This window comes from Branchiostoma floridae, chromosome 19 (assembly GCF_000003815.2).
Source record: "Branchiostoma floridae strain S238N-H82 chromosome 19, Bfl_VNyyK, whole genome shotgun sequence".
NCBI lineage: Eukaryota > Metazoa > Chordata > Leptocardii > Amphioxiformes > Branchiostomatidae > Branchiostoma > Branchiostoma floridae.
The window spans coordinates 15,965,145-15,986,465 of NC_049997.1; the positions used below are offsets into that span (position 1 = coordinate 15,965,145).

At 39.8% G+C, this 21,321-nt stretch overlaps 2 protein-coding genes across 6 annotated transcripts; one reads left to right on the forward strand and one right to left on the reverse strand.

Annotated features, from left to right (window-relative positions):
• Positions 1-768: 768 nt before the first annotated feature.
• On the forward strand, positions 769-11,370 carry LOC118406768 (ankyrin repeat domain-containing protein 1-like). Of its 4 annotated transcripts, none has more exons than XM_035807081.1 (8): positions 769-1,106; positions 4,216-4,782; positions 5,253-5,354; positions 7,101-7,199; positions 8,374-8,472; positions 8,959-9,060; positions 9,798-9,896; positions 10,349-11,370. In XM_035807081.1, exons 1-8 carry the CDS (start codon positions 789-791, stop codon positions 10,484-10,486), a joined length of 1,524 nt encoding a protein of 507 aa, XP_035662974.1. In that variant the 5' UTR covers positions 769-788; the 3' UTR covers positions 10,487-11,370. The 4 variants fall into 4 exon arrangements, with proteins under 4 accessions (XP_035662974.1, XP_035662973.1, XP_035662976.1 ...); XM_035807080.1 differs by lacking the exon at positions 7,101-7,199 and adding an exon at positions 6,525-6,623 and having other exon boundaries at positions 773-1,106; XM_035807083.1 differs by lacking the exon at positions 769-1,106 and adding an exon at positions 2,705-2,808.
• Positions 10,734-17,920, reverse strand: LOC118406769 (hydroxyacid oxidase 2-like). 2 transcript variants are annotated; one of them, XM_035807085.1, is made up of 8 exons: positions 17,575-17,920; positions 16,371-16,522; positions 15,587-15,722; positions 14,921-15,068; positions 13,205-13,408; positions 12,503-12,661; positions 11,848-11,917; positions 10,734-11,753 (listed from the first exon to the last, which is right to left on the reverse strand). In XM_035807085.1, the coding sequence occupies exons 1-8, from the start codon at positions 17,712-17,714 to the stop codon at positions 11,686-11,688; spliced, it is 1,077 nt and encodes a 358-aa protein (XP_035662978.1). In that variant the 5' UTR covers positions 17,715-17,920; the 3' UTR covers positions 10,734-11,685. The 2 variants fall into 2 exon arrangements, with proteins under 2 accessions (XP_035662978.1, XP_035662977.1); XM_035807084.1 differs by having other exon boundaries at positions 10,734-11,917.
• Positions 17,921-21,321: the final 3,401 nt, after the last annotated feature.

The following is a 21,321-nucleotide window of genomic DNA, read 5'->3' on the forward strand; positions in this document are numbered from 1 at the left end:
AGATGGAATTTCTCGATACGCAAAGTATATGCATGCGCAGAAAACCGTACATCTCACGTATTGAGTTCAGATTGGGAGAAATATTTAAGAAGAAACATCTAGATCTAGAACCGGCAATTTCTAGTCCAAATCAATGGCAGCTATTTACGCAACTAATTATAATATACTTCATTGGTGAGACATCCAGGAAATGAAATGCTCAAAAGTTTCTCTATTAATTTACAAATACATGTCAAAAACATGACGATCATTCAACACCTTATTGGGCAATTCTCGTCCAACGTTTGAAACAAGTCGGCGCCAAAGCTTAGTCTCTAACGCATAATCCAAGTACTGCCTACTACTAAAAAGCACGACCAAGCATGTCCGGAACTCAAGATGTCAAAAACGGAAAATGTGCTTCATTACCTTAGAAAACCACTAGGTGCCGTTGTCAAATTTGACCTTTCTTTTCCCGTCTTACCCACCTATGAAGTATACTCAGGAGGCTATATATATTCAAGGCTTCTCTAGTTATACTGTTCACAGACACACAAACCTTGAAAGTAGAAAAAGAAAACTAGTTACTTGAGCAACGCGTTTCATACTGAGTAAACGTTTGAACTCTCATAACCTCTTCAATCATTGGCTAAATAGCGTCACATATCTTTGCCCGGAAATGGCGAAAAGATGTCGAAACCCCGGCGCTCCCATACGGAGAGCCTAAGACCAATAAGGCGAACCCCTTATCCCGACCCTCTAGTGTGTCATTTCTCCTCTATGTTAGACTTTTCCAGACCGATCGTGTTATGGCCTGTGCAGTTTGTGTCGATTTTGACTCCAATGCGATCTCTTCGGAACAAACGGCCTCAGACACCCTAAAACAGTCAGTTGAAGACTCCTCGCCTCCTCCTTCTCCTTTACTGAGGAAGAACTCGCTGGAGCTTGATCAGCCTGTCCTACAGAGTAGACGTCGGAGACTCCGTTGGCTCTGGAGTCGAACAGGGAAGCGTGAAGACTGCCGAACGCCTACAGACGAAATTCTCTCACCGGGAGAGCTAGAGAGAAGGTTCTTAGCAAGATACGAAGATAGGATTCCGTCTTCGGCATCTCCTTCGCCGTCAAGGGTAAGTGTTACGAAATAATGTCCTAAGAAATGCACACGAAAACATATCGCTTACAAAAGATGATTCATCAAACGTAATTGACATCGCAAGTGGCAGTGACATGTGAAAGGAAATTTAATTTTCTGAGTAAAGTTGCAGTAACAAAGCACTATTTCGAATTCGTGACAAAAATGTACTTTTGGTGATGACTTTGATAATAGTTTTATGAATTGGAGTATAATTTTGCTAGTATAATACTAGAATGGGATTGATATTTAGCATGATGCATTGCGCATGACGAATAGATGACGTAATGCATATTTAATATTTACGTCATCGGCACAGGAATTTTCGATCATGTGATTTCTACATAAGACATATTATATAGAATTATGTGAACGACAAAAAAATTGACATTGAACAATCTAGATAATCATTTAACATTTTACGAAATTTGCTGCAAATCACAAAAGCTACATTTAGAGTATATTTCAGCTGAGGCATTCACACTACAAACTTTATAAGCCATAACTTATTTTCCGGGCCAACTTGCAGCGTATCTTCTAGTCCATAATTTCATTCCTAAATCATATCAAATGTGAACTAACGTGCCATGTCTTGTTTTGTTCTCTTTTCTAACTGAGCTAGGTTGTCGTGTATGATAATGAATGTGTCTCTACCACAATTTAAAGCTAAGAGGTCTACATAAAACATGCTATTTCCTTTTTGTACGTCACTAGAAAGCATCCATGATACATCCTTGTGGAAGCCGTAAATCGTCACAGTTATCGTAAATACGTGTGGTGATTTACGACAATTGCATGTAGCCTTACGATTATAGTATCTATATTGAAGACCATCATCAAGTAAAGTTTTGCTTGTTTCATTCGATATAATTCAAGATAGGTAATTCCGATTCGTCTTCCAATCACGAGTTTTCATTATGAATTGTATTTTGTGATCATCATTTTTCAAATTCAAAGTGCTAACTTGGAACAATCCACCTTCAAAGACCATTGTCACGAGAGAAAGCTTGATAATATAAAGTAATTCCAACATGGCATTAGCTGTAACAGAAAATTTATCGTAATTTTATGAAACTCAATGGAATGATTGATGAAAGATGTAAACCCAAAACCTCCAAATACTAGCGAATAAGCATCTCTAACATGTACAGGACAACAGGGAACAAAACAACATTATTGTGAATATTGAACACCGTCACCCCCCTCCCCCCTCCGTATATGTCAAAAAGCAAAACCAAAGCCAAACATATATGTGTTTGCTTTGAACGACTGCCTTGGTGGTCCATCTGTTTTCATATATTGTTGCATAGACAACAAAAATACACTTTGCACCTGGTAAAGTTCTTCTCTTTGAGAAGAATCTATGAGGAAACAGCGAAAAACATACGATGTATAATAGCTTAAAGAAGGAAACTAAAAAAATAAACATCTTACAAGCATTTCAATAACAAAATGATTTTCACATCTGGATATGTTTTTATCTTTGATGATGGACCTAAATTAACATGCACACGTGACTTGACCGTTTATGGCGGGAAATTTTAACGATGTTTTTGTAAGAAATTTGATCGGAGTTGTCATGAATACTCTACCATCGGGCGGCGCTATTTTCAGCAACAATATGGGGGGGGCGTCTACCTAAAGATAGAAATTTTGGAAACATGACAACCAGGGATTCTATGTCAGCATAGGCAACGGTACGTACCCTCTCTACTATAAACTCTTATAATTCATAGCCAAATTTCTCAACCCCTTACTGAAACGCTTAGCTATAATTTTTAGAAATTTGCTACAAGAAATTTGATTGACATATGACCGAATTTGGGGGTTGTTTGACAATAGAATAGGGCATTTCTGAGAGAAAGTGTTCTAGGGCCTATCCGCAAAACGCGCTATCCGTACCAGTACCACTAAACAATAGATTACCTCGTGTGTTATAGGTAAATTATATTGACTCAAACTCATGATTGTAGAATTAGTTATTGTAATTCTGCTTCTTTTCTTTTTTCTGTCTTTTGTTTGAAAAAAAAAGATTGTGTGGATTTTATGTTCAATTTTGAAACGATCGATTTTTGGACCATCTGCGCTGTCAGTTTCCCAGTCCCTAGGGAATGCAAGGAACGTGGTGTCGGGATACCATGTGTACGTGTATCATGTTCAACTAGTGTACAGCCGTGTTCTGTACTAATATTGTAATGCCACTGTCTAACACAAAGGATCTTTAAAGCCTTAAAAAACTGACAACGTTCATCGCTGGTATATAAAGAGGGAGAGTTTCTAGACAAGGGTATTCAGAGGGCGTATATTGCTGGTATTTTCGCAACATCGGGCCTGGTTTCCGTATCGGGTATCGGGCGTATACGGATGGGGGCCGAGGCGTGGTGAGTGCACCACAGGAGGGGGCCGTATGGTATTTCTAAATTTATGCAAAACAAACTATTTAATGTCATTCGGGCAAACTACTTTCCGGGACACAAGATTTAGTCTTTAAATACTAAGGAATATACCACGTTGTTTTCAAACACGTTTCGAAAGATTCTAACCGAAATTGGGCTATGTACCTTACATCTAATAGCTGCGTTTCAATCTTTCTTAAATCTTTATTTATGAATTAAGCAACAGGATGATTGTTTTTGTATTTCTGTGTTTCTGATAAATGGTTTCATTCATATATATTTGTTAAAACATAATCATTTACGATAGAACAGTGTTGTATTATGCTTACTTGTATATTGCAGGGCAGAAACTCCGGATTTCTTAAGTTTCGGCTTTTAGAATGTACGCATGCATCTAATCATTATGACATTCAGTTTGGTGATTGTAGACACATTATTAATGGGTACAGGAAGTCAGTTTTTGTGAAGTCAAGGTTATATTATTTTCACGTGAGTGACTCGCGTCATTTGCGGTAACTAGCAGGCAGCATTGAACAGAGACCATACTTCAGCCGATGTCAGATTAAACAGAATTTTCATTCTTTATATTTTGACAGATTTGCCTGCTTGCTACTACATTCATTATGTAGAATGTTTTGTTTTATACTTTATAGATATCTTTGAAGCTTACAACATGTATTTTCTTCCCTCTATTATTTTCGAAACAAGATGGCGGACGAAGAGGACGAGTTGGAGTTCGAAGAGTTCGGCGGTTGGGGAGCGGATGCGCCGGTCAACCGTCCCACGGCTCCGGGGCCGGAGCGGCCTCACGCCCCGGAACCAGGCATGTCTCCCTCGCCCGAACCCGTCTCCGCTTTCGGTCCTCCTCGGCCCGAGCCTCCACCTCCCATGGAGATCGACGGCATGCCTGAACCCACACAGGTCCCGGAGGTAGCACAGGCCCCGGATGTTGCACAGGCCCCGGATGAAGCACAGGTCCCGGATGAAGCACCCAGTACACCTGCTGAGACCGAGGCTCCAGCTGAAACACCCCCAGCACCTGCTGAAGAACCTTCTCCACCAGTATCGGAGGAATCACCTGTACCTGAAGACACTAGACCCCCTCCTCTTGAGGAACAGCCTGCCGAAGAGCCGGAAAAGAAGGAAGAGAAGGATGAAGAGATGGAGGAGATGGACGAGGTCGCAGGAATCTATGAGGCTAAACAAAAAGAAGAGGAGGAGAAAAGGAGAAAGGAGGAAGAAGAAAAGGGAGAAGACAAGCTGTGGAAGACCAGGGTTTGCATTCTTCTATTCCACCTACACTCGTACTCTTTCGTACACATCACTTTAAAAGAAAAACTGCTGACAAAGATAATCAAAAAGTTATAGTAATGTTATTAACATGTTGTGAGGTAATGTATATTTCATGTTTCGGTAATCAGCTGGATGTAGCGTTTATGCATTGATGACATGTTATCGATGAATAACCAAACACAAAATTACATATTCTTATATTTCGTTTGAATACAAGTATGCTACAAATATGGTCACGTCCGATAGAAATACTGTTACTGATTGTGTTTGTCTGTTCGCACCTGTAATGATAACTCATGATAAGTTTGTGATAGATTTGTATAAATTTGGTCTGTGTATCTATTGTTCTGTACATGCCATGGTCTTGATATTTTGATGGAAGATAGGCTTTGATGTATAGAAGAAGTTGTTAGGTCCCTAGACTAGTAGTTTATCATGCATTTTCTCAACAGGAGGACTTGAAGATGGAACTGCTTGAGGCCGCAGTTACCGGAGACATCATGACTGTGAAGGACATCGTACAGCGGGGGATAGACATCAACGGTGGAGACGAGGTAAGAGATACTTTGTTCGTGTGTATGTTTGTTTATTTGTTTGTAAATTGTCTCTTGATGTCACACACCAGGTCTGTACTGATGAGTACAAGCTGCATATCTCAACAGATTTATTTGATCCACTCAGACCAGGATGAACCCTATGTGTGATCCAACACATACGAAATTTCAGCACCTCTTGAAATATCACCATAGAACATACTATAATTGAAGCAAGGAATAACTAATTTCCTTTCAAAGAATATGTTTGATGTACATGTAAAACTTGTAATGGTGATGAAATATAAACGATGCTACACTGATCAACAATCGGAAAACATCAGTGATGCTTGAAATTTTCAAGACTAGCCTTGCCTACTTGACACATCACCGTGTGCTAAATAGATTGAAGACGTAATATATGATCCAAATTGCAGAAATACTTTCTATCGCATTAGCTTGCACTTTAATTTTGCGATTATTTTAATGAGCCTTGATTGTTTCAATGGTTTATAACTGTGTTTTCTTCTTGATCATTACAATGCTTCATTGTTGATTGTCTGTTACATTTACTCCTTTAGTTTCCAAACGAATGTCTTCTGATTATTTATGACTATTATCCCCACAGAGGTTACGACCATCTAACGGCTATTCGGCTCGTAAATGATGCAACAGGGGCTTATGTATTGCAAGGCATTTAAGCTGCCTAAGTCTTTTATTTGCTTTGCAATCGGGTTAATGTTTTTAACTATAATGATATTTTGTTTTTTTTTTTTTTATGTAGCCTTCCTTTTTCATTATTTTAGCGTACAGAATTTATCATGCTTGAGGCGGTTACAGCAACATAAGTTCTATGTAGTCGCTTTGCTTATGCGACGATCGGGAAATCATGCAAGCGCTTCGTTGTTTAAGTCGCTTCAATGCTTCAAAGTTTTGTTACCGCGTTCTTGCGTGGCTCTTATGCCTTAAGTGTGCTAACGCTTTGCAATTTTCATAGTGCCTTTTAATGACGCTTCGACGTCAAGTATTTGCACGTGGGCAGCGCTATGAATATTTAAATTGAGCTAAAATGCTGACTCAAAAAACTTGTTATATAAACTTTGCGAAAAAAAATAGATGCAAAGATTGACATGTCAACACTAAACATTTCCAACGTTTTCTGACCGCGTTCGTTCACGGCCTCATCTCTAGTTCCAAAGGAATGCCCTGCATAGGTCGGCCTGCGAGGGACATATGCGAATCGTCAAGCATTTGATAGTCAGCGGCGCCAACGTTGATACAAAGGATAAGGTAAGCTGCGCGAAGCGCTACTGCGTAGGGTATAGTTAGTAAGCAGTAACCAACCAGCAGGCGCAATGAGGAATATGTTAACACAAGCCTATGACGTCATTCCTCTGACGCAAGACAATTTTAACAGACCTCATTAAAATCATAGCCGCCATTTTGAATTTTTCAAGTTGTGTCCCTGTTTGCATCAAAACGAGGCTAAAGTTGGTACTCCTTCTCTTGAGTTTGTATAGAAACTACACGTAGTAAAAACTGAATTGTAATGATGAAAAAACAAGAAATTCCGAAATCGAGTCGTGTGAAATTTTCGTTCAAAGGAATGACGTCAAGTCTTGTGAATCTCTAACGACTTATTTTGATTCTCCATGGCAACAGTCACGTGACGATGGCATCACAACGCAACCGTAAGTATCAGTATAGGATGTTGTACTGAATTAGGTGGCTTTCGCTAAGTGCTTTGCTTGCTTTTGCCGTGCACAGTTCAACAGGAACGCCCTACACAGGGCATCTTGCGAGGGACACGTTCGCATCGTCAAACATCTCGTCAGCAACGGCATCAAGCTGGATAGTTCAGACAAGGTGAGGTTCTGACGGCAAACTAACCTCGCTGCCCGCTTTGCAATATCCACTAATCCAAATGAAAATAACATATATTGAATCCGTGAATAGTTACAATAGATAATTTCTCCTTCAAATACTTCTAGAAGCACTGGCTTTCATTTTTGAAAGGGGTGCTAATTTGCAATTCTTAACATTGGCTTAGGTTTGTAGTCAGCGTGCATGCGCAAAACTTCAATTCCTGGCATTAGAAAACCTTAGCCGGTGGCTCCATGTTTAAAATCGAGAATTACCTCCCCCCCCCCCCCTAAAACAGCCAGTGCTACTAGAAGTCTGCGAAGGAGGTTACACTCGATTAGTGTATTAGTGGGTGCCAACTTGAAGGTTCTTTGTGTACAACAAGCAAAATTCACTTGCAAACGGTAGCCAACTGGGGAACTATATATGTTAAAGAACCTGCTTCTGAAGCAGAAGCTGGTTCAAATTATACATGTTGTTGATAGAATTTTTTAACAGTGAAGTATTTTTTATTCAAACACATACTTCCAAATTTTCGATGACCATCTTGTTAGTCCATCTTGTTCACTTCGTACCCCTACTCCGTAAGGAGGCGGGGTGAGGGGCAGAAGATCCATGCAAGTCTCGACCTACTAGTAGTTCTCGCAACTCTCGCGAGAACTAGGTCACTCCGTGAACAAGAAGGACCGCATCATGATAGTCATCGAAAATTTGTAGGTACGTGTTTCACCTTTAAAAATACGTCACTGTTAGTAGAAAAATTCTATTAACTGTGCTCATACGTGACTAATGAATCTCTTCAACGATATACATGTTGTGTTATTATGGGCCAAGCAACAGCTTATTTCTACTTCACGTAAGTAACATATGATGTCTGTATTCATGTCAATTAAGTTTGAAGTTTTATGCATTTTATTATTGGCAAACTTAAAGCAGATTCTATGCAGTGTAATGTTGACAAAAATGTGTTCCAACGAAGCTCCTTGCTTTCCTAGTATGTCTTTTTAGTGAGGACAAGAACATGAGTCTAACATCATTCTAACAAATTTGTTTAACATAAACAAACTTTAAATAAGTTTACACATCTCATTGTAACGGATATGAATACAGGACATCGTTAGTATTTCCCTTTCAAAAAAGTCTCATGCACTAAATTTATGTGTTTAAAAATCTCTAGCTTGGAAGCAGCGCTCTTCACTGGGCTACCAGGTTCGGCCGTCACGCCATCGTGGACTACCTTATCGACAATGGCGCTAAGATCAACGCCAAGGACAGGGTAAGGCAGACAGAAAAAATAATATAGATTTTTAGTATGGTAAGCTAGATTTCTTCAAAATGACACAATGCTCATTTAGATTTACATAAGACGTTCTGAAGTTGCACACTAAATGTACTTTAAGCCTCACAATTAAATGTTGTTACAAAGCTTAAAGTAATCAAAGACCCATCTTGTTCAGTTTTCATGGAAATACAGAAATATGTGTATGTCTTCGCGTAAAACTGAAGGTTGATAAACAGTAGTGACGATATTGCATGAATTTAAATTTATAAAAACATTTCCTAGATGAAAAAGTATTTACACTCCAGGATTTAGTAAATATATCAGCTTTTCTTGTATCATGCAGAATTTGGTGTTATGTTGCACTGATCTAGGAGTGCATTATATTGAGGGGGTCCTTTCACTCATCCACTCTGTACCAAAGATAAGCATAAAATGAACACCTACATCTACTTACTGATGCACGTTTCTATTTTATGTCAGAGCGGTGCCACACCGTTGCACGTGGCCGTCCGTGTGGGCTGGTGGCCTGACATGGTGGAGAAGCTGTTGGACCGTGGGGCGGACATCAACTGTAAAGACTGGGTAATCGTTGTTTACTTATCGTTTGTCAACCAAGGATTACCTACGTACATAGTCCCTCGACCTCCAGGTCGTTGAGGGGAAAAGGTAGCAGTTAGTGGTAGGTATAGTGCGTACCTAAAGCCCAGACTTGGAATTGGACCTAAAAATGTTTAGCTCTAAGTACCTAAGTCCAAAAAAAACTTAATGTCCAGAGCCAAGTCCGGACTTACAAAAATCTATCTGTCAGTTATATTCCTTTATTGTTCTAAAGCATCTAAAACCTTCCATAGACAGTGAAATTTGCACTGGAAAAAAGACAAAAAACACTTCGTGTTACACTGGCTGTATATAATTTGCATGTATTTTCCACATTGCATTTCATTTCATGCAATTATAGATGCATCATCCCCCCTCAAAAAAGAAAACTTTCTAGCGCACATAATATGCAATGATGGGTTCATGCTTGACTGTCCCTTGCCAGGGTCAGTGTTTCTTGCAGGGTGAGGCATAACTGTTCAGCAATGTTGTCCTGCCAAGGTTTCCGCTGTCGTCCACGCCGACAGCATTTCTACTATATTGAAACTTATATTAATTGAGAGAATACTGACGTGAGTTTGTAAGGTGGAAACATTCACTTGAGCACAAAGATATCACACGGGCTAGACTTGCGAATAGTTGGGTAGTTAACACTACAGATATATCATAGTCAGGGATTTGGTGAACCGCTTAACCCATTTTCTGCACGTTTGCTGTAACAGGAAGGAGACACGCCCACCCACGACGCAGCAAGAATGGGCAGAAACAACATCCTGCGGATCCTCATCAAAAGAGGGGCTGATATCAATCAGAAAAACTTTGTGAGTGAATGTTCCATGTTATTCTTTTTGCTTGCTTACTGTAAGGTTTCTTTACAACAACAAAAATGAAATTTGAAAATTCAACGAAGTGGAATTCATACGGAGAGGAAAAAAATCAACTTCTTTCCAACAAAACACAAAATTAATGTTTTGCATGAGATTTTCCCAGTTTTGTAGTCTTCTTCAGGATAACTCAGATTTAGATAGCTCAAAACACGTGACCTTACGTAATTGTGACGTGAGCAATGAATCAAAGGTTGAAGAAAGTCGGTATCGACCTCCGCACCGTCCAGATTCGATACAGATCGGTTTAACGGATGAAGATTTTCTCCTCGGGATACAAATGTTATGTTTTACCCCAGGAAAATGGGCGCTGCCATGTTGACTTTGACGTAATTGGTCGGCCATCTTGTTTCTTCATTTTTGTGAGCGTTTTTATTGTCGTTTTACAGGACAAAAGCCAGCCGTTTGACATGACAAAGGAGTGGCAGCTGGAGACAAGGGACTGTCTGACAACAGCGATGGAGGTCGGCAAGCTCAAGGAGCTGATGGCAAGGAAGGATAAGGAGTTGTCTTTGAACCAACGCTGAGAAATATTTGAAAAAAATGACAAGCTTCCTCACAGGTCAAGCTCGGCAGGGTATTGTGGGTAAGGTCAGAGGTTATGGCTCTTCCACGTGGCCAGACCGTCTTGAAAATTGGCTAGGTGCCATAAACTTTGACCTTAGACCAGAATGCATCACGACTACATGCTCACTCGGAACTGTGAGGTGACATACACAGTATGAAATTCCCAGCATGCTTTAAACTAAATTTACTGGTGCTGGCCAATAGTGGTTTTTACAACAAATCACACATTCTTTACTTTGCTCGGTGTCCGAATGAAAGGGAACTTGTAAAAGAATATCATAAACGGACGCAGTACTGTACAACTAAGATGTTTTATCATCTTCGTCCTGAGATAGCATTTATGTAAAATGTGTTACATATTTGCCAAAAGGCCATTGAAATTCAAGTAAAATGAGCATTCAAGCCGATAGGCCACATATTTCCACAATCCCTGGAAATTATTTTAGTTTTTGTAACATTTAAGAAGTACTTAGTACTGTAAAACACCAAACACCAAAGAGAATGTTTTAAGATGAAGATAGAAGGTTTGTCCCTTGCTACATTGAAAGATATGCCTCTAAAGAAAGTGTCTCATTCAAACCATTTGAAGTAATGTCCAATGCAAGCGGTATCACTACAAAGAAAATGCAACTTTTGTTTTAAAATGTATCACGATAATTTGATTTTCGATTTATGATGTTTTGAAGCATGGAAGAGGAAGTTTTTGTCGACAGTCCAAATGCATTCAGATTAGAGGTACTAAATGTATAATTTACTTTTGATGCACGATTCTTACCAAGAAGCCACAAAGCCAACAATGTGTCACTTTAAACTCGACAATAAATGCCATTGTCATGAAGTATTTAATTGCAATGTTTTTATAAATTCTGCTTTGCAAATACATAACCTCCACATTTACAATTACATTGTATTAGTTTTATTGCACAAAGAACAAGTATCAATAATATTTAAATATAGATTTAGTTTATATGAGGATCTATGAGATTATAGATTGTTCAGCACCTGTCATCTAGAAACAGGATTGTAATTTGGATTTCATTGCATTTTTCATTCAGACACAATTGAATCTTGCCGCCATTTTGTTTAGCATCACTAACAACTTTCTGACTGACCGCATCCAACCGCTATACCTGCAGTTTGGATCTGAATTTTCTGAGTCCTACAATTTGGCCTGCTCATTCTGATGCTGTAGAAGAGATCGATTGATGTCCTTGATTTCCTTACAGCCTGAAAAAAAGGAAGAATGCATTAATTTTAAACATTTTCTTTGGTGAAGAATCAAAAGTTCGACCAAAAGGCATAAGTACGATATTGGACCCACCTGACAGAGCCATGGCAAGACTTAGCTCGTCTTTTAGAATCTGTAGAACATGGCGGACACCTTCTTCCCCCTATACAATGCAGTCAAAGATAAGTTGTTTAATTGTCAGGATTCTTTGTACTATTCTATATATTATTGAAGAAAGATAATGGCGGTTACAAATTATACTGTTCAAAATGATAAAATACAATGTCTAAAACTCAGCCTTAAGCTACAGCAACAAAAATTATTATATCCCAATACTTAAAGTAGGGATTTTACATAAAGAGATACCAGCTAGAGATCGCTTTAATAGAGACTGTAGTACGTCCAAACCTTTAACAAATTTCTCAATTCTTTTGGTGAGTGCCCAATTTAGTTGGCACATTAGTTTTACCAAGGACATTTGGATATCATTTAGTAACGTTATAGTGTTAAAGTGTCTCAGATATACATACGGAAGAGAGAGAGAGAGAGAGAGAGAGAGAGAGAGAGAGAAAGTGAGTGTAATTTTTCTTGGTGTGTGTGTGTGTGTGTGTGAGTGTGTGTGTGTGTGTGTGTGTGTGTGTGTGTGTGTGCGTGCGTGTGTGTGCGTGTTAAAAGAGACAGATATACATGAAGATAAAACGAGTAAAGTACGAAGAGGGGCGCAGACTTCACTACACTTGAAACTCACGCTGTGCGCCAGTCCCCAAATTGGCGGCCTCCCCAGGAACACAGCCCGAGCCCCTAGAGCCAGAGCCTTCATGACGTCAGTGCCCTGTCTGACCCCTCCGTCCATGTACACCTCCACACGGCCCCGGACCGCTCGGACTACTTCTGGTAGAACCTCAATCTGAGATCGGGAATAGTCACAGGTTGCTATATCATTTAGAATACTTTAAATGGGGGGAATGTTCGTGGTGTCCTTTTGCTTCATCATTTTCTCACTTACCCCGTCACAAGCTCACTCAATCACTCACTCAGGCATTCACTCTTTCATCCTATCGTTCAATATATCACTCACTCTGCTAGTAACTGGAAATTCTGCTGTAGTTTCAGCACTCGGTTTCCAGTGCTGACAGGAGAGTTTCTAGTGCTTAGCCGGCCTCAGCACTGGACATACAGTACTGATGATCACTTCAGCATTGGTATTTCCGTGCTGAGAGAGGATGCCACTACTTTTGAGTTTTGTATATTTGCCTTACTAGCTCACTCACTCTCTCAAGCACACTGCCCCACTCACTGTCTCTCACTCGGTCACTACCTTACTCATTCACTCGCTCACATACACCCACAAATCAATCAATCAATCAATCAATCAATCAACCAACCAACCAATCAACCAACCAGTTGTTATTAAATGAAATATCAATCAAAATTCTTTCCCGAAGCTCACCGCGGCAGGTACACTATCCAGCTGCCTGCCTCCGTGGTTCGACACCCAGACAGCCTGGACGCCATGTTGGACCGCCAGCTCCGCGTCCTCTGACGTCATGATGCCCTTCAACACGATAGGCATGCTGGTCACGGACTGGAACCACTTGATGTCTTTCCACGACAGTGATTCGTCGGTTGCATTGGCCGGAAAGGCGTACTTTCTCTGGTCACAACATCAACAATAACAGGTATTATTAATGACATAATTTTTTCAAGCTTTATTGAAAATAAAAATAAAAACTTAACAATTACACACATGGTGACATCTCCATGTATAGCCTCAAGACTACATCTCAGACTACCGCAGATATGTAGCTATAAAACTTTGCACTTGGCTCTCGAAATCCTGGACGTTGTTACATTTACAATTACATGTATAGCTTCATGACTACTTCTCCGACTGCAACAGATATATAACTATATGTATAAAGCTTTACAATTGGTTCTTGAATTCCTAGACATTTACATCACTTTGTTATCACTAACACTACCTTACGTTAAGCATACTCTATTAGTCTATGTTTTACGGCATGGAACGTGGGGTAGGCATCGCTAATGGCGGTGCAGAACAGGTAATATTTGGACTGTAGGATACACCTGTTCAATGTTTTATGGTTTTGAAGGTGGGATAAATGACCATAAATAATTTCATCATTGGTGAGACCTGCGGGATGCTGATTTTCTTTTTTCCACCACTCAGTAAACTCTTTCCAGAATGTTTTGACGGTGTGGCATTCCGCGAATAGATGTACTATCGTCTGCTTTTCTTCGCAATATGAGCATTGGTCAGAGTCTTTAATTTTTAATGTTTTTTAAATATGCATTGGTGGTTAAGAACCTGTGTATAACTCTGTATTGAAAATACTGCATTTTGGTTTCTTGTGAGTATATGTATGGTAGCATATAGACTTTTTTATGTCCTCTTCATCATGTAAACATCGCGTAAGTTCGTCTTGCGTTGAAGGTGGTTTCACTATTTTATTTACAAAGAGCTGATACAATTCTTTGCATTTATAGCTGGGTGACGATCGGACATCGGGTTTACTAATTAAGGGGTTTATTAACGCTCTCTTCCACCCGGGAGGTATTGAGGAGCAAAGACCATAATATCTTAGGATGTCGGACGCATAGAACTCAAATCCGAATCACAAAAGTTGTGAGTGTGGCAAATCATGAGCCATAAAAGTGAAAGAGATATATAGATATGGGAACAAGAAGAAGTATATTGATACATAGAAAGATGAATCTATAGATAGAAGGGTAGAATAAATGAGAGACACATCTACCGAGAGAGATAGTTGCGTACCCCCCCCCCCCAGAAACTAAAAGAAGGTAAAGAAGATAGACTGAAAGAAGAACAGACAGATAGATAAGTACAGAGATAAAGAGAGACATGTACAGAGAGAACTACAAAGAGTCATATACCCTTATACACACGTACGCGCGCACACACACAGCAACACACCCACTCACTCACTCACTCCCCCCCCCCCCCCCACACACACATATACACACAGGATATAGATATAAATAAATAGAAAGAAGACAAAGAGGGTAAGAGAAAGAGAAACTGTGTTGCAAAGCAACATAATACACACTACATACACGACTTGATGGAAAAGTTCTTTAGAAATTTGATGTGTTTTGTGGTAAAAAGAAAATGACTCCAACTTACCCTTAGTTCCTCTGGAAAATTGGACACCTTGAGATGTGGAGGCACTTTGAAACCGTCCCGTGTCATGGGTCGTCTGTTACCCGTGAAAGGAACATCTATGGTGATGACCAGTGCCTTGTAGCCAAGTGTCTCTACATGCTGTATTAGGCTAACATGAAAAATAAACAGGTAACAACGCTTTATTTTATCAACAGCATCATGATAAACTAAACAGTGTACGAAATATAAGAAATTTCTTTTAGTGTAGAATAAAGAGAAAAAAATGTCTTTCATATAATGCGTCGTTACGTGCCAGTCATATTTGGCAAAACAGTTATCTCATTAGAAATACATTAGGTGTAATCTTAAGATTGCTTCTTTAGAATTATGCCTCTCAAACTATCACAGTACAATTGTCTAATTATAGATTGGGACGTGGCCAAGGTGATAGAAATAGATGACGATAGATGCATTCGTTGGACTGTATGGATCAGGGCTTCAGTCATAACCCGTAATGAGGGGGATATAAACTTAGCCACGTTTGGGACCGCATTCTATACCCTGCAAAAGCGACACCTAGCAGGACCCAATGAGTATTTCCTTGAAAAATATGGCAGAAAAAATTACTTTGTATATTAAGAACTAACTTTGTTATACATGTCGGGTTACTGTGGATGATGGTATTACCGTTTCATGAATTCCCTCTCGGGCGTGACGTACAACTGGAACCACTTAAGGGCCGACGGCGCGACGTCAACCAACTCTTTGGGCGTCGACGTTGCGAACGTCGGTAGCGTCATACAGACGTTCATAGAAGCAGCGGCTACGCGAAGTAGTGATCAAAACAAAGACAATTATGTTAGTTGTAAAGTCGCATTCTTCGGTTATGCTATATGCTAAAGTCATTGACATTAAACTTGCTGCAATACACGACAAATGTGGTAGATGTCGCTATGAACATCATGTCATAGAACCAACAGCTACGAGAATAGTGACCCAAACAAATACGGTACATTGTAGTTGTAATGAAGAATTATGCGATATCCCTAATTTCTGTGCAGACATTTGGAGGAAAATTCGTGACTGTTTCTTAACTTTTAGTTTATGCTACAAACTGCATTCTAGACCGAAAGAGGACCATCACGACTTGCCAAACATCGTCTGCTTTGAAATTAGTACAATGTATATTTCTGTTCCCCTTTCTATGCTGTTAAACGCCTTTGACATTATACCTGCTGCAATGCACGGAAAATACGTTAGGTGTCCCCAATGGCATACCATTTATTGTCCCGCCCACATCCGTCAAAACGTAGAAATATAGACTAAAAACATTAAAAAATGTAAATTTGTGACGAACATGAAGCCACTCTCTCATTGGTCGAAACCCTTACTGCCATGCTACGATTGGTTGAACTACTAATTATGATGGACAGTACCCATGAAAATGATACAATGAGAGTACGTTATGTACCTTTCATCATACATAGAGACCCATCTTGCCAGGCGAGTCCATGTAGGCCGGTGGGGCTGATACCGATGGGCATGTCTACCTTCTCCCCCAGTATCGTAGTGGTTAGGTCCCTCGTCGACACATCACGTAGAAGCCGTGGTCGTAGCCGGATACTATTAAGTTTTCATACAATAATAAGCATAAAGAATCCATACAAATAATAATTTTATATCATAATTATTACACTTATACAGTGTGTCAGCTTTTTGATTGCCAAAGTACCACTTAAAAATCTTGACCAAAACATGTCCTGAACTCGAGATATCAAACCCAGAAAGTCCACTGTAGTACCGTAACAAGACACTAGGTACCCCAAATCGAAAGATTCCAGGTCTCATCAAGACCTACCTACATGTCAAATATCAATACAATGCAGTTAGGCGTTCTGGAGTTATGCTGTTTTTCTACACAGAAACACACACACAAACCGAAAATGTAACCCTTTGGGCGAAAGTATTTTTTCCAAAGCTATGCGTTTGCTACACTTACTCAGTCTTGTTGTTCTGTGAAAGAAGTTTGCAATGTTTTCTATTACAAATGTCAGTTCCTATCAGTTGGGTTTACTCTTAATAGAGGTGTTTCAAGTTCATTGATGTTTGGTATGAATGTGCCCATGGCGAATGTATACTCAACTTTACTCTTAGGTCTCTGTACACTCCAACGATATAGTTGTTATGCATAATATGTGGGTTTGAATTCGTATTTATATCCCTGTGTAAAATTACAAGATATATGCATAGTTGTCTTATTTTGTACAACATTGTCTATGGTACCTACATACCAAAATCATCAAAATCCATTGTTTCCTTCTTGTCATGAGTTATGGTCTTCAGACGTTTTTGACAGATATACCCCTGCTATCCCAAAACTAGCTGCTAGGGGGCTCAAACATATCATTTATTTCTGAGCCCAAGAGCTATCTCACACCCCAAAATTGTGACAATGGCTTGTTCAGAACACGAGGTAGCAAAGCTTCGCTGCAGTAGCCGCTAGAGAGCCCAAAACTCCAAGCTTTCATCACACACTACCAACACACCAAGTATAAAACTAATCCACCCAGCCGTTCTTCAGTTATAATCATCTTGTTGACACCCAGACCGGCAGACAAATAAACGCATGGTAAAATATAACCTTGATGTCATTTCATGGAGACAAAAATACTTACCGTCGAAAGGCGGCTTGATTTTCTCTCAGCGTCAGTTCGTCGTCGGCACCTGAGGAAAAATAGTCCCAGGCGCTTTTCGACAGATGCTTCCGCGCATAGTCTTCGTAGTCCTGAACACAGACCAATTTTCCGGCGGCCATCTTGTTTCAGACGACAACTTGTTCCAAAGAATAGCTTAGAAGTCTGTGCCTGGGTGCAAAGGTTTCTTTTTCAGCATTATTCCCCAGTGAAGGTACACCACAAAAACAGGCCGAAACGATTAACTGACAAGGCTCTGAAAGACAATTTGCGTTGCATGAGTCTGTGCCTAAAATACTAGAGCTAGCCAGCGGAATGTTTGCTTGTCCTCTTGTTGAACTTTGACCCACTGACCGGGAGGACGTATTTAGTTATCCATTAATCAAACGATTGTTGGGACGAGGGAGATGCGCAAGCAACATATCGCTTTGCCAAGCCAAATTCTAACTTGTTGGACCTGTTGATTATAAAATGTAAAAGAAAATGCTAGTTTACGTCGGATTTTAACCAATGTCGAAACATGAATCATAGACAAATGCATGTTTTCCATTTGTATGTATTTATTGTTTTAATGTGAGATATCCAGCTGGACTAAACCACACACAATCGCCGAATTTCATAGTTCTTCCCCACACACCTAGTTACCTAAAATAAATATATCTAAGACTACATATGTTTACGGCCTAAGAAAACGATTTCTAGTTCGATGACTATGCAGGTTATTCGTGGAAAATTACCACCAATTTTGGTTTAACCTACTAGTTGTTCTTATGGTGCGAAATTCAAGACCAAATTCTATTTTAAGCCAATATATGGGTGCGCGCACCAATTTTCGACGATTTAAAAAAGTTTTCGACCACACTATATATAATCGCTCGTTATCTTCTTGGCACGGTAAGCCCCCAAACGCCTGCAAATACAGTTGGTGACTGATATGGTGTATCCACAGCTAGCCTTGTGGTATATATATAGTATTTTGTGCGAAAAGCTTGGAAAAAAGTTTAAAGGGAAAGCATCATGAATTTTCTCGAAAACTTTGCCTAGTTGTAGAATTCTAGAATTATTCTTATGATAGTCCAATTGGGGATGACAATGAACACCAAAAGTGCCGGATGGCGTCAGTGGGTCGCAAGGGGTGCGGGATTCGAACCCGCATTTGACAGAACAAATTGTAACCAACGAGTTTACGAAGTACCCACACGACAAAGCCAGCACACAATGAGCAGCGACACATGGGCTTATATACCACCATCGATTGTAACGAAGATGATGTAATAATGATCTGCGTTGTGCAATTAGTAAAATCAGAATTAGTGCCCACCCCTTGAAACAGAAAAAGGGCATATTAAGTTACCCGTGTGCGAAAGAACTTGTAAATAATGTACGTTAGATATGGTAGAAGACGAAACACATTTTATCTCAAACTGCCCCTTCTATGATCAAGAGAGAAAGGGGCTCTTAATTAAAAGAAGCCACATAAATTCTGTCCTAATATCTCCACGTTTACAGACAAAAAGAAAACTACTCTCCTTTTAACGTCGCAAAACCCACACATTACAGAAAAAGTGGGATCTTTCGTCTTCCACTGTCTCAGAAAAAAGAAGTCAAACCCGATAAGTTATTTACATCTTTAACTAGTTTAAGTTAGGATAGACGCTTACTATGCTGTTTCGATTATTTGTCTGTCATTTTTGTCACTTGCAATTAGCCCTCGGGCAAGAATTTGCAATAAACTTATTATCAATAATAAATAATGTTGAAATACGTGTTTACGTGGGCGCGTTTATAAAACTACAGTGTTCAAGTTTATTGATATCATCCATTCTCTGTTCAGCACATTTACTCCCCATCATGGATTAAATTCCCAACAACGTCTAGACACACAGTCCTTAGAGCTCTTTTTTTATGACAATTAGAAAAAAGACTGTAGCAACCCACGCAGCATTACAGACATTTTTTAGCTGCTACCAGTCGACCACAAAACTAAGAACCCAGGACTGTGTACAGGTGGTCTTCGACGTAGCGCGCGGTTATCGAACATTGCCTGCTAATTTTATCAGTTACATTACAAACTTTCATTAATCTGACGTTTGAGATCAGTTAGGCTGGCTAAAAGGGAATGTCTCACCGCTAAAAACATACGTCCATGCAGCACTTGAACGTAGTTTTTGGGTCGGAACTCTTTTAGGGTAACCACTCGAAGTTATGCGTCAATGAGACCTTAAGGGGTGTCGCATAAACAGTGCAAATTGTAACTATTGTAACTATAACGAAGTACCCACACGACAAAACCAGCACGCAATGATCAGCAATGCATGGAATAATATACCTCCGCCCTAGGCTATCACTTAGGCATACGTCATGAGGGCAAAGGTGACCAAGATGATGTAATGGTTGGTGTGTCTTCGTAAGCCACCCGGAAGTTGGTGCAGCCTTCATGTTTTGTTTTTTTTTTGGTTGGTATATCAATTATGATTCAATTCTCGAACGTTTTTACAATAGGATAGTGAAATATATGATAACAGTGGACACTATATAAAAAGTGCTGGATGGCGTCAGTGGGTCTAAAGGGGTGCGGGGTTCGAACCCGCGTCCTTTGCATGAGCGCTAGCAGTGCAAATTGTTACCAACAGGTTTACGAAGTACCCACACGACAAAGCCAGCACGCCATGACAAGCCACACATGGGCTTATATACCTACTGCCCACTGCAGCATACGTCATGAGGGCAAAGATCACTAACATGATGTAATGTAGTGTGTCTTCGTAAGCCACCCGGAAGTTGGTGCAGACTTCATATTTTTTGGTATCTCAATTATGATCCAATTCTCGAACGTTTTACAATAATATAGTGAAATATATGATAACAGTGGACACTAAAAAGTGCTGGATGGCGTCAGTGGGTCTAAAGGGGTGCGGGAATCGAACCCGCGTCCTTTGCATGAGCAGTGCAAATTGTAACCATTGTGTACGAAGTACCCACACGACAAAGCCAGCACGCCACTGGCAGCTATACAAGGCCTTAAATAGCTACCGCCCTGCCAATACGTGACGTCATGCGGGCAAAGGTCAAAAGATATGATGCAATGTTTAGGGCGTTGCCACCTGGCGGCAGGAGAAGATATTGCAAGTCTAATGTTTTGTTCAAGTAAATTATCGTTGTGATACTCTTTAGTTTTTCGTGCTTAGTGCAATTTTATGTTTGGGCTCTAAATGTTATTTATGATCAAATAAGCCTTTGTGTGTGGTTTCCCTATAGCATATATCGTATGTGGATTAAGTGGGAATTAAATCATAGATACTACGTACATATTCAAAGTATCCAAGTGACTTAGCCAGCGGTGAACCAAGCTTTTGTCGCTAGGCAACAATTACACCTGACTTAACGTGGATAATGAAATGTTTACGCTGTAGCCACCTTGCGGTGAGCGAAAATACTGCAAGTTTCTCAATCATATATAGTTGCAATTCGTTGGGAGCGATTGCGTCAGATATCGCAGTCCCATGGAATAACTATGGGGGTGGTATATGAAAAAAAAAATTTGCTTAAAAGTTGTTTAAAGCCAATCAAAGGTACACATTGTAGATATTTGCTCCTGTGTTGTCAATTGAATGTATAACATGTGTAATAGATTCCAAATGAATAGAGAAATTAGTTTTAATTTTTTTTTCTAGTCAAGATTTTCACCCCCCACCCCATGATGGTACTTTCCTACAGCACATATAGAAG

Coding starts and splice junctions, on each gene's coding strand:
- LOC118406768 (XM_035807081.1), top strand. CDS start 789: ATGGCCTGTGCAGTTTGTGTCGATTTTGACTCCAATGCGATCTCTTCG. Junction 5,355..7,100: donor ACATCAACGGTGGAGACGAG/GTAAGAGATACT, acceptor TGCCGTGCACAG/TTCAACAGGAACGCCCTACA. Junction 8,473..8,958: donor AGATCAACGCCAAGGACAGG/GTAAGGCAGACA, acceptor ATTTTATGTCAG/AGCGGTGCCACACCGTTGCA.
- LOC118406769 (XM_035807084.1), bottom strand. CDS start 17,714: ATGGCCGCCGGAAAATTGGTCTGTGTTCAGGACTACGAAGACTATGCG. Junction 15,069..15,586: donor GAGAGGGAATTCATGAAACG/GTAATACCATCA, acceptor TTTTCATGTTAG/CCTAATACAGCATGTAGAGA. Junction 13,409..14,920: donor ATTTTCCAGAGGAACTAAGG/GTAAGTTGGAGT, acceptor TGTTGTGACCAG/AGAAAGTACGCCTTTCCGGC.